General features: G+C 37.1%; 2 protein-coding genes across 2 annotated transcripts in view; both read right to left on the bottom strand.

Moving 5' to 3' along the window:
* Nucleotides 1-679: 679 nt before the first annotated feature.
* LOC144960284 (methylglutaconyl-CoA hydratase, mitochondrial-like) overlaps nt 680-12,761 on the bottom strand; it is a 28,053-nt gene continuing 15,971 nt past the window's right edge. Inside the window, exons 7-9 of the mRNA XM_078893325.1 lie at nt 11,919-11,969; nt 6,739-6,786; nt 680-1,120 (exon numbers count right to left, since the gene is read on the bottom strand). Of these exons, the coding sequence (XP_078749451.1) occupies nt 1,043-1,120; nt 6,739-6,786; nt 11,919-11,969 (177 nt within the window). The 3' untranslated portion in view covers nt 680-1,042. The remainder of the gene's footprint in view (nt 1,121-6,738; nt 6,787-11,918; nt 11,970-12,761) is intronic.
* LOC144960716 (uncharacterized) lies at nt 9,927-10,616 on the bottom strand (the record flags this gene model as incomplete). Its single annotated transcript, XM_078894006.1, has 1 exon — nt 9,927-10,616. A coding segment is annotated over one exon (690 nt), but the record flags the coding sequence as incomplete, so codon positions are not given.

Below are 12,761 nucleotides of genomic sequence, written 5' to 3'. Positions count from 1 at the left end.
AAATTGGAAAGATTTTAATAAATAAGTCGAAACAGATGGTAATTACACATTTTTTTTAAATGGCCAAATCCCATCTATCTGACACCGTTTTTTTTTTTTCATTGTGATCAAAAACTTTAGGAAAATTCTGTCAGTGCATGACATAATCAGTCTGAAGGTAAAAATGTTGGTTTTGCATTTTTTTTTTTTTTTTTTTTTCATTTTCTGAAAGAATATGCTCCCCAGAGCATTTTAATCTTTATTTGAAGTAAATCGGATGATTTTTCATGAAGTTTTGGTCAGATGTATGGGAAAGGTATCCAGCAACTTTTCTCAAGTTTCATACTTTTTCAACGTGACTAGCTGTAAAAAAATTTTAGAAGTGAAGTTAAGCTTTGATATTTCCCGAAGATGTACAAAAATGGTTGATTTAATAATTTATGACAAGAACTCATTTTGGATAAAAATTGACCTTCTAACTAAACTTGGCAATATCTTAGCTCAAACCTTTTCACCATCCGACTGATTATGTCATTCCTTTTTCTTCTTGTTCTTGTTCTTCTTGTTCTTGTTCTTCTTGTTCTTCTTCTTCTTCTTATCATTATTATTATTATTATTATTATTATTATTATTACTATTATTATTATTATTGTACGCATTGATGGTATTACGATTGTTGTATTTTTGTGTGGTGTATCAGTTTATTTTTTGGTTCCATTTACCTTTTTTTTTTCTTTCTTTTCCACTTTCATGTATGTTGGCATCAAATTGTTGATTTATTGGCGAAAGCCTAAAATTGAATAAACTTCGTTAATAAACTTCGTTTATTAAACTTAGCATAGACGGTAAAACAAATTTTTTTTTTTCTATTATTATTGTTTAAAGCGTTCTCGCCATCAGATGTGTCAGGTGGCAGATGGCGCTATAGTATAATGAGGTTTTGGCATTTCTTAAAAGAGAAACGATTTGTTACAGGCAAAATGTTGGCTATACTCGAGGCTGGTGGTATATAAGGGTGTTGGGAGGGGGGTGGGGGCGCTGGAACGAGGTGACTCTACTACATCTAATGTCCCTCATACTTGGGGGGACGTTTTTCTCGGAAGGCCTTGAGTCCTTCTATCCTGTCTTTGGTTGGGATGACCTGTAGAAGATAATAATAATAATAATAATAATAATAATAATAATAATAATAATAATAATAATAATAATAATAATAATAATAATAATAATAAGGAATAATAATAATAACAATAACAATAACAATAATAATAATAATAATAATAATAATAATAATAATAACAATAACAATAATAATAATAATAATAATAATAATAATAATGACATTTATATATATTGCACCTAATCCTCTATACAATAAAGTTCTAGGTGCATAACAATAACATCAATCCATTCAAATCTCTCTCTCTCTCTGTCTATATATATATATATATATATATATATATATATATATATATATATATATATATATATATATATATATATATAATATATATATATATATATATATATATATATATATATATATATATATATTATATATATATAAATATATATTTCTCACAAACACACACACACACACACACACAAACCTTCCACCATCTAACTATCTACCTATTTAATATATATATATAGAAAAGAATAAACCAATATATAGAAAACAAACAAACACCATCAAATAATAAATCGAATGATACATAGGATTCTATTTAATTCACATAGTCGTGACGGGTTTTCCCTTTGTCGACAAAACTTGATGAAAGAGACTCTAAAAGACGAATGAAAAATGATAGAATAGTGCTGTCATTAAAATCATCATCATCATCATCATAATCATCATCATCACCATCATCTCTCCAGTTCGTGTCATGACACTTGTACCATCGTCTGTCCCTCGTTGAGCTCTGCATGTTTCTCCATCAAGATCTCTTTCTCAAAATTACTCTTTCTGTATATATGACTGTAGCTTTCTGTAGGAACGAAGGACTATCAATCGTTTAACTCCTGTGGTTCTAAAGAGAGAATGTGTTATGAGGCAGACCATGATGAACGACTTTTAAAGTCAAATAAAGTGAAACATCGTAAATGTCAAAATCGACTTTTCTAAAGGCCACCACAACATCCAGTTTGACTTTCCTTTGTCTTATCTACTTATTCATCCTCTTGGTGCCTGATCAGCACATTAGGCTGACACGGTGGAGCTCCATCTTGATGCTTGATCACCACATAAGGCTGACAGGGAACACCATCTTGGTGCCTGATCACCACATAAGGCTGACAGGGAACTCCATCTTGGTGCCTGATCACCACTTAAGGCTGACAGGGAACTCCATCTTGGTGCCTGATCACCACATAAGGCTGACAGGGAACTCCATCTTGGTGCCTGATCACCACATAAGGCTGACACAGTGGAACGCCATCTTGGTGCCTGATCACCACATAAGGCTGACACAGTGTAACGCCATCTTAATGCCTGATCACCACATAAGGCTGAGATGGAACGCCATCTTGATGCTTGATCACCACATAAGGCTGAGATGGAACGCCATCTTGATGCTTGATCACCACATAAGGCTGACAGGGAACTCCATCTTGAAGCTTGACCACCACATAAGGCTGACACGTTGGGGCGCCATCTTTCTCGGTTGGAGGCAATTTTTGTCATCCCAAGACCAACCACTAGCTTTAAGCTCATCCTCCAGATCTAGAGCGGGTGGCCACATCTTCTCGTACCCTGGTGGGTCGGTCCACTTCAGGGCTATCCTGGGAATGGCACTCAGATCCATTCTGAGGACATGTCCAGTCCATTTCCATCTTCTCTTTACAACTTCAGATACTGGTTCAAATTCAGTGCGTTTAGCCTGTTCTTTGTTTGAAATTACTTTAGGCCAAAATATCCTCAGGATCCTTCTCAGGCATTTGGTCATATCTCTCATATTTTCCACTTGTTTCTTTTTCATTTCTTGCCTAGGTGGCGTTATCTCACAATGACGTTTCTGTTTGTTTTTAAGGGTTTTACGGCACTCAAGACACAATTATGTCATATCAGCATCAATAAAGAGGAAGAAAATTGGATAGTAAAAACATTCTAGATGTACAATAAAAGGACGAGGAAAAAGTAAGACAAAGGGGAATGATACCAATAGGGAACAGATGTAGATTCCAAGACATACTTAGTTTGAGACTACACAAAAGTCTCATCCAGACACCAGCACAGTCTCACTAAAGGTTACACACTAAAATGTTTAGAGAATAGATAATTAACAAAACATGATTTACAAAGAAAGAAATATCATCTTCCAAAACTATAACTATATATTTGACTATTTCCCTCCCAGTCAAGGACTCCAGCCACGGCTGAGACAAAACTAAGTAATCCCATTCCAAGACAAAGACAGAAAGCGACTTGGAAAACAGATATAAGAGGATAGAAGACATAGCTTGACCTCCTGCCCACCATAGGAGGTCAAAGGATCCCGCCCAGGATCTCACAGTGAAAACATGGGCGATTCCTGATGATATCACTTGTTTGTATCTGTATCTGTATGGTTGGCGCTGAAGAAACCAATGGTCTGGTTGTATTTCAGCGGCGTCCTCATTGGGCGTGGGCGGGCCTTGAAATCGTTTAGGTGTGGTGCCATGGTGACCAGTTCATCCAGCCCATTCCACTCTGAGATAGTTCTAATGAAGAAATAATTTCCGTAGTTTTGTGTTCTTGTCTGTGGGATTTTGAAGCAGTTCGAATTGTTTGTGGCGTACCTGTCAATGGGGTTTTCGGTTATGTGGTTGGCGAAAGTGAGTGCTCGGATTTTTCTTTTGTTTGGTCGTGGCGTGAAAATGAGTTTGATAAGTCAATGCTATTCCTTCCCACAATGCCTAGCGACAACTTCATGTAGGGTGTCATTTTTTTAAATAAATTCATAGCGGCTAACTTTTCAAAGAGCTAAATCAGGTCAACACCCTAACACTAACAACACCGTCATGATCTAAAAAACACAAGTATGTTTGGACTATTGTACAACATAATCTAGATTTAGAGATTTTCTGTTCTATGTTTTACTTTGCTTGTCAAAAACAAAACATCCTGGGACACGCAAGGGTCATTTCGGGCTGCTAAGTTGTTTTGTTTTTGTTTTTAAGGGTTTCATGGCGCTTGCAACACATTAAGGTCATATCAGCGCCAGTAAAAAGGAAGAAAATGGGATAGTAAAAAGTTCTAGAATTACAATTAAAGCACAAAAGATAAGGTGAGACAAAGGGGAATTGGTTCAAATAGGGAACATATGTAGATTCCAAGAGCACACCGTCAATGTATTTAGTTTGAGATCACCTAAAAGTCTCATCCAGACACAAGCACAGGTCCCAACTATGAGGAATACACTCAAATGTTTACAAATCAGATAATATAATATGTAAACTAAACATAATACAATGCATAACAGAGAGATGATTTACAAGGAAAAAAATATCATCTCCCAAAACTATAACTATATATTCGACTGTTTCCCTCCCAGCCAAGGAACTCCGGCAAGGTTCAGGACAAAACTAAGTAATCTCATTCCAAGACAATGACAGGAAACATTTGGAAAACGGGTATAGTGGGATAGAAGACACAGCAAGTACCTCCCTGCCCACTATGGGAGGTCAGGATCCCCACCCAGGATACAGGGGGATAGAAGACACAGCAAGTACCTCCCTGCCCACTATGGGAGGTCAGGAACCCCACCCAGGATACATGGGGAAAGAAGACACAGCAAGTACCTCCCTGCCCACTATGGGAGGTCAGGATCCCCACCCAGGATACAGGGGGAGAGAAGACACAGCAAGTACCTCGCTGCCCACTATGGGAGGTCAAAAACACCACCCAGGATACAAGGGATAGAAGACACAGCAAGTACCTCCCTGCCCACTATGGGAGGTCAGGAACCCCACCCAGGGGCTGCTAAGTTCAACAAGTCAAAATGAGGGACGTTTTGGGGCAGAATGTGGGACAAATGAGAGACAGAGAAATAGGCGTACACACACACACACACACACACATACACATACACATACACACACACACAAATACACACACACACATACAAACACACACAAATACACATTGTCAGTAGCGGACAGCACACAATAATATTACTGATTGGATGTAGTTTAAAATAACTGGGTCATTGACCCTAGTATTGGAGGCATCATATAGTAATAACTCGATCATTGACCCTAGTATTGGAGGCATCATATAATAACATCTCAGTCATTGACCCTAGTATTGGAGGCATCATATAATAATACCTCGGTCATTGACCCTAGTACTGGAGGCATCATATAATAATAACTCAGTCATTGAACCCATTATTGGAGGCATCATATAATAATACCTCGGTCATTGACCCTAGTATTGGAGGCATCATATAATAATACCTCGGTCGTTGACCCTAGTATTGGAGGCATCATATAATAATATCTCGGTCATTGAACCCATTATTGGAGGCATTATATAATAATACCTCGGTCGTTGACCCTAGTATTGGAGGCATCATATAATAATATCTCGGTCATTGAACCCATTATTGGAGGCATCATATAATAATACCGCTGTCATTGACCCTAGTATTGGAAGCATCATATAATAATAACTCGGTCATTGACCCTAGTATTGGAGACATCATATAATAATAACTCGGCCACTGACCCTAGTATTGGAGGCATCATATAATAATACCTCGGTCGTTGACCCTAGTATTGGAGGCATCATATAATAGTACCGCTGTCATTGACCCTAGTATTGGAGGCATCGTATAATAATACCGCTGTCATTGACCCTAGTATTGGAGGCATCATATAATAATACCGATGTCATTGACCCTAGTATTGGAGGCATCAGATAATAACTCGGTCATTGACCCCAGTATTGGAGGCATCATATAATAGTACCGCTGTCATTGACCCTAGTACTGGAGGCATCGTATTACCTCGGTCATTGACCCTAGTACTGGAGGCATCACCGCTGTCATTGACCCTAGTATTGGAGGCATCATATAATAATACCTCGGTCGTTGACCCTAGTACTGTAGGCATCATATAATAATACCGCTGTCATTGACCCTAGTATTGGAGGCATCATATAATAATACCTCGGTCGTTGACCCTAGTATTGGAGGCATCATATAATAATACCGCTGTCATTGACCCTAGTATTGGAGGCATCATATAATAATAACTCGGTCATAGATCCCAGTATTGGAGGCATCATATAATAATACCGCTGTCATTGACCCTAGTATTGGAGGCATCAGATAATAATAACTCGGCCATTGCCATTGACCTACAAAAATTTAATATTATCCGACATCAACTACATACACTTTGAAGGGACTAATCAAGACACACAGAATGTGTATTACTAATCAAGACACACAGAATGTGTATTACTAATCAAGACACACAGAATGTGTATTACTAATCAAGACACACAGAATGTGTATTACTAATCAAGACAAACAGAATGTGTATTGATTGATCATACAGGATGATATATATCACAGTCACATTCTCCTAATACTAATAACTATCAACAACTGGGCTGAAATGCGGGACATGAGGTGGTGCGGGACACTTGGCCGCCCTGAATTTCCACACACATAAACGTTCCAGTTTTCTTTCTTTTTTTTTTTTTATTTTCTCAGATTGCTAAATTGGGACATCCTGATCTGATCACTGTGGTTGATCTCTATGTAAAATTACCTGGGCGTAGTAAGCTTCCTCAAATCGCAAACCAGCCTCTAACTCCACCTGCAAGTAAAATGGAAATATGTTATTAATTTGAAATTAACAAATAATTTATTAACTTATGGGGCAGCGCAGCTCAGCGGTACGGTCTTTGCTTCGTACCCGAAAGGTACAGAGTTCGATCATCCGCCGATTCACTGTGTGGCCTTGAGCAAGTTACCTCGCCTTAGCTCAATTTGCGGTGCTGCACTGCAGCTAACGCCTGGGTTATTCCAGTCTTCCCTTGAAATAGACCCTAGAGACAAATTTCCCCTATGGGATGAATAAGGGGAATTTTATTATTTTATTATTTTATTTTTATATTCAGTGGCTCAAAACCATTCTTTAGCCATTAACAAAACAACAAAAAATTTGGATTGTTTTTGTTAATGGCTAAAGAAGGGTTTTGAACTCGAAACGTTTATGGTATTTTGTTCTTTTTCAAAGCTGCCATATTCATCTTTGTTCATTCTTTTTAAAAGTCCACAGCTTGTAGTTCTAGGAGTTTTTATAAATCACTTCCTGGTCCAGAGCATTGGGAAAGGAACATGTGCAGCTATGTGGTCTCGTGGTAAAACACTCGCCTTCCGATCAGAAAGTCCTGGGTTCGAGTCCTGCCCTGAGTGGGGCAGTCCTTGGCAAAAGGCTCTTTAGTCACATTCTCTCACCATACTCAGGTGTAAAATGAGTACCTGGCTGTTATCAGCGTTGTTCATGTTGAAAAAATTAGGCTTTTAACGAAATCGGGCCGAACGAGACGCCAAACGCCGATCCCGAATGGATATAGCCTTCTCACGTGACCATGAACGAGATCTGGATAGTGAAGGCTCTCAAGCGGTATGCAGCATCGGATCTACCATGTGTTAGGGGAGGGGCAAGGTCAGTGTCATTCAATAGTATATAATTGTGCATGTGGCGCTCTTTACGGAGAGAAAATTATAAATTGATTACGGGGGAATGTGGGGGGAGGGGGGGAAGGGGGGGGGGGGTTGACCCACAAACGATCGAGGTGTTGGGCTTCGGGTAGACCATGATACGAGATCAAAGAGAAATGGCCGCTGGTACTTGGATGGTGGCAATGGTTGGGGGGGGGGGGGGGGGGGTAGTGACAATCAGCATGGGATGTATATATTAACATTAATAATATAGGCAATAGATGACCAGAGATGTGTATTGTTTGTATATGTTTGTGTGTGTGTGTGTGTGTGTGTGCGTGCGCGCGTGTGTGTGAAAGGGATTATACAAAAATACCTTTCTCGGGAGCTTCCAAATGATTACGTATACGATAAATTTGAAAACCACATTGTTTGAATCAGCTTGCAAAAAGGAGAACATTTATCTTTGTTTCACAAAAATAGGTTTAGAAATAAAAATTTTTCTAGTAGATTGATTTTGAAAAAAATATTGCTCAATTTTTTAAAATTTAATGACAGTTTCTTTATTTTCCGGTCGATTTTCTTGATTTATATCTCATTTTTCAATTCTCAATGTGACGAGCACACTGATGTATCTCGTGTGATTCAAAAGCGTTGTTTGTTTTTGAGTCCTGCCTCACTAATTAATTCCTGAGCGTTTAGAGGTGACGCAGCTATTACATACAAGAGCTTGCAGTCGAGTCGGCAGGGCTTTTGGGTTACACAACCACTATTTACCCATCGGTCAGCGGTACTCTTTGATGTATACAACACTCACCGCCTTTACGCAAAGCCGCCTGCCCATAAATCAAGAGATGGTCTCCTAACCATTCACAAGCGAACTGTCAAACGAGCAATCGATGATTGGATAAGAATCTCAAGATCTCATATAATAAGGTAAGTTTTGGAGAGGTGATATCCCCCCACCCGTCATCGGACAGAACTTTCATTGCGTTATATCATATAAGCTCCACCTCCTCTTTCTATTCCGGAGTGACGAGATTAGACGAGAGGACGCGAGAAAAAATTGAACACGTGATCGGTAAGTCGTTTGTTCGGCCTGCATCGGCAAATAACTATAACTCTGTAATTATGTAATTTCGCCTAACAAGCATCATGTCTCGTCCTACATGTTATGTTAAGCATTGCTGTTGTTAGCTTGGCACTCATTGTAAAATGCTTTGAGCATGTTTAGGGGATATTGCGTTATATAAAAGTTCAAGTTTAAATATAGATGTTCCTTATTGATCTCCATTTCCAGACATGACCAGATTGACTGGGAGGTTTAACAATAAGAGAGCAATATCCACGAAACGTGCTCAAAACATTTTACACTGAGGCCAACCTTGCGTAAAAAATGCGTATTCTTACCCATTTTTGCTCATAATACATATTTTGCTAAGGTGTTTACATATTATTCATTTATTTTTTTTATTATTATTTAAGCATTTGTAACAATCATACACTCTTTTGGTGTACTGAAACACTTTAATCTGTTTGTTGACCTGGACGTTCATTTAGGGAGTTCAATATCTGGGTGGGTCATATCAGATTTATAAGTGGATTCTGGAGGTAGATACTATTCATATTGTCTATAAGGAGTATGTTTATTTTTTTGTTTATTGTTTTTAAGGGTTTTACGGCGCTTGCAACACATTAAGGTCATATCAGCGCCAGTAAAAAGGAAGAAAATGGGATAGTAAAAAGTTCTAGAATTACAATTAAAGCACCCAAGAAAAAGAAAGACATAGGGGAACTGGGAACAAATAGGGATCAGATGTAGATTCCAAGAGGATACCACCAATGTTCTTAGTTTGAGATCACCAATAAGTCTCATCTGGACACAAGAACGGCCCCCACTAAGAGTAATACACTCAAATGCTTACATTATAAATTAGAACAAATATAATAATACATAACAGATTTACAAGGAAAAAAAATATCATCTCCCAAAACAATAACTATGCATTTGACTGCTTCCCTCCAAGTCAGGACCCCGACCAGGGCCAGGACAAAACCAAGCAATCTCATTCCAAGACAAAGACAGAATGCAAGTTGGAAAACAGATATAGGGGAATAGAAGACACAATAAGTACCTCCCTGCCCACTATGCCCACCCAGAGATTTATAAGTGGATTCTGGAGGTAGATACTATTTACATTGCCTATTTATAGTAAGTTTATTCATTGATCTAAATTATCAATAATATTATTGCTAGTTTGGTCTAATTGCCCATCATCAAATTTAAGGCTAATTACAGTTTTTGAAGGATTGTACCCATTTGTTCAAAGTCCGACTCATTTTGGATATCCATTGTACACATGTGTTCAAAATCTGACTCATTTTGGATATCCATTGTACACATGTGTTCAAAATCTGACTCATTTTGGATATCCATTGTACACATTTGTTTAAAATCTGACTCATTTTGGATATCAATTGTACACATTTGTTCAAAGTCTGACTCATTTTGGATATCAATTGTACACATTTGTTCAAAGTCTGACTCATTTTGGATATCAATTGTACACATTTGTTCAAAGTCTGACTCATTTTGGATATCCATTGTACACATTTGTTCAAAGTCTGACTCATTTTGGATATCAATTGTACACATTTGTTCAAAGTCTGACTCATTTTGGATATCCATTGTACACATGTGTTCAAAGTCTGACTCATTTTGGATATCAATTGTACACAATTGTTCAAAGTCTGACTCATTTTGGATATCCATTGTACACATGTGTTCAAAGTCTGACTCATTTTGGATATCCATTGTACACATGTGTTCAAAGTCTGACTCATTTTGGATATCAATTGTACACATGTGTTCAAAGTCTGACTCATTTTGGATATCCATTGTACACATTTGTTCAAAGTCTGACTCATTTTGGATATCCATTGTACACATTTGTTCAAAATCTGACTCATTTTGGATATCCATTGTACACATTTTCAGACATGCCAAATTAAAAACTTCAAATTTAGTAATTTTTATGTCAATTTTTAGTAATTTGACAAGGAAATTCGTAATTTCTGAAATTGTGTATGAACAACCACAATATTATTATTATTATCATTTTTATAGTAGTAATAGTAATAGTGTAGTAGTAGTAGTAGTAGTAGTAGTAGTAGTAGTAGTAGTAGTAGTAGTAGTAGTAGTAGTAGTAGTAGTAGTAGTAGTAGTAGTAGTAGAAGTAGTAGTTGTTCTTCTTCTTATCAGTATTATTATTATTATTATTATTATTATTATTATTACTATTATTATTATTTTTATTATTATTATTATTATTATTATTATTATTATTATTATTATTATTATTATTATTATTATTATTATTATTATTACTATTATTATTATTAATATTATTATTAAGTATTACTAAGCATTAAAAATTCGTAATTTTCCATAAAATTTAGTATTTGGCCATGAAATTTGTCTAAAATTCGTAAAATTACGAAAAATCCTAAGATTCTGCATGTATGCCTTTTCATGGGCCAGGGTTTTTTTACAAGGAGTCCCAAGCAAATAGAGATGCTTAACTCTACATGTAAGATGAGACATGAAGCCTGTGGAAGGCTTGATTAAAATTTGTTTATTCGACAAAGACAGAGGATCGCTGTAAACGACCAGGCATTCAATTTACACCTGACTGTCATCCCAAACAATCTCCCCAATAAAGCGTATGACCCGATTAAGCTGTCATCTGCATTTTTTGCCAAATTGGGACCTAAAATTTGCCAAAATTTGCAACAAAAAAAAACACCAAAATTTGCCAAGAAATTTGCCAAAAAGACCAAAATTTGCCCAAAAATTTGCCGAGGAGAACTAAGCGTTTCAGTAAAAATTAACACGCAATACAGAAAAAAATATAAATAAAAGACAATTTATTACATTTGAGGAGGCTACATTATGAATAGCGTTGTTACAAAGATTTTAAAGGATCATTATCCGTAGAGAGTACCTTCCCTTGGTTTGGGCCCAGGCAAAGCTGCAAGATTTCTCAAGTTTCGCACCTTATTTTCTCGTTATTTTGTTTTCTCTTCTTTCTTTTTCTTAGAATTTGCCAACCGATTTGCCAATTTTCCCAAAATTTGCCACGATTTGCCAATTTTGGGAAATTTGCCAAAATTTGCGAATCGCCCTGATATTTGCGGCCGCATATATATATATATTATTATTATTCCTAAGAAAATTAACAACAACAAATGCATAATCATCAACAACACCAATTATTTTACCTCGATTCCTCGATTGATCGCTGCTTTGGCCATCTTCAAAGCAATCGGACCCTGAATCATGTGAAAAACAAAAACAATGAAAAACACAAATCACTGTAAAATCTAGACTTGGATCTTATCCGTGCATTTACAGACCAGCGAATAAATGAAAAAATCATCAAAATTATCCGTGGATAAATGGATAATCATCAAATAATCTAGTAGTAATAGTTACATAGTAATGTCCGGAAGCATCAATTGATCATTGGGATTGAATATTAATAATAATAATAATACTGAGTGCGAATTGGGGGGGGGGGGGGGGGGGGGGGTTGAGGTGGCTTTGCTGATTTTAGAAAAAAAACCCAACTCATTAAGAATGCCAACTAGAAATTCTTCAAAGTAATTATCACCTATGGAAATGTGATTGTATTAATAAATGGTCATTAAATCGTTTAATCTAATTTTAATTGTTCAATATACTACGATTGGCAGCATCTGTAGGCAACAACGAGATAACCCATTGATGACTCCGCTGCAATGACATCAGTGTCTCCAACACGTCTAGGCCTACGTCATCACACAATGCAATGCACGTCATCACACAACGCAATGCACGTCATCACACAACGCAATGCATGTACATCATCACACAACGCAATGCACGTACGCCATCACATAACGCAATGCACATACGTCATCACACAATGCAATGCACGTACGTCATCACACAATGCAATGCACGTACGTCATCACACAACGCAATGCTCGTACATCATCACACAACGCAATGCACGTCATCACACAACGCAATGCACGCACATCATCACACAACGCAATGCACGTACGTCATCACACAACGCA

The sequence above is a fragment of the Berghia stephanieae genome, chromosome 15 (genome assembly GCF_034508935.2).
Source record: "Berghia stephanieae isolate SIO BIC M18660-M18661 chromosome 15, UCSD_Bste_1.3, whole genome shotgun sequence".
NCBI lineage: Eukaryota > Metazoa > Mollusca > Gastropoda > Nudibranchia > Aeolidiidae > Berghia > Berghia stephanieae.
Note: the sequence above shows the minus strand (reverse complement) of the source record. Positions and strands in the feature narration are given on the sequence as shown.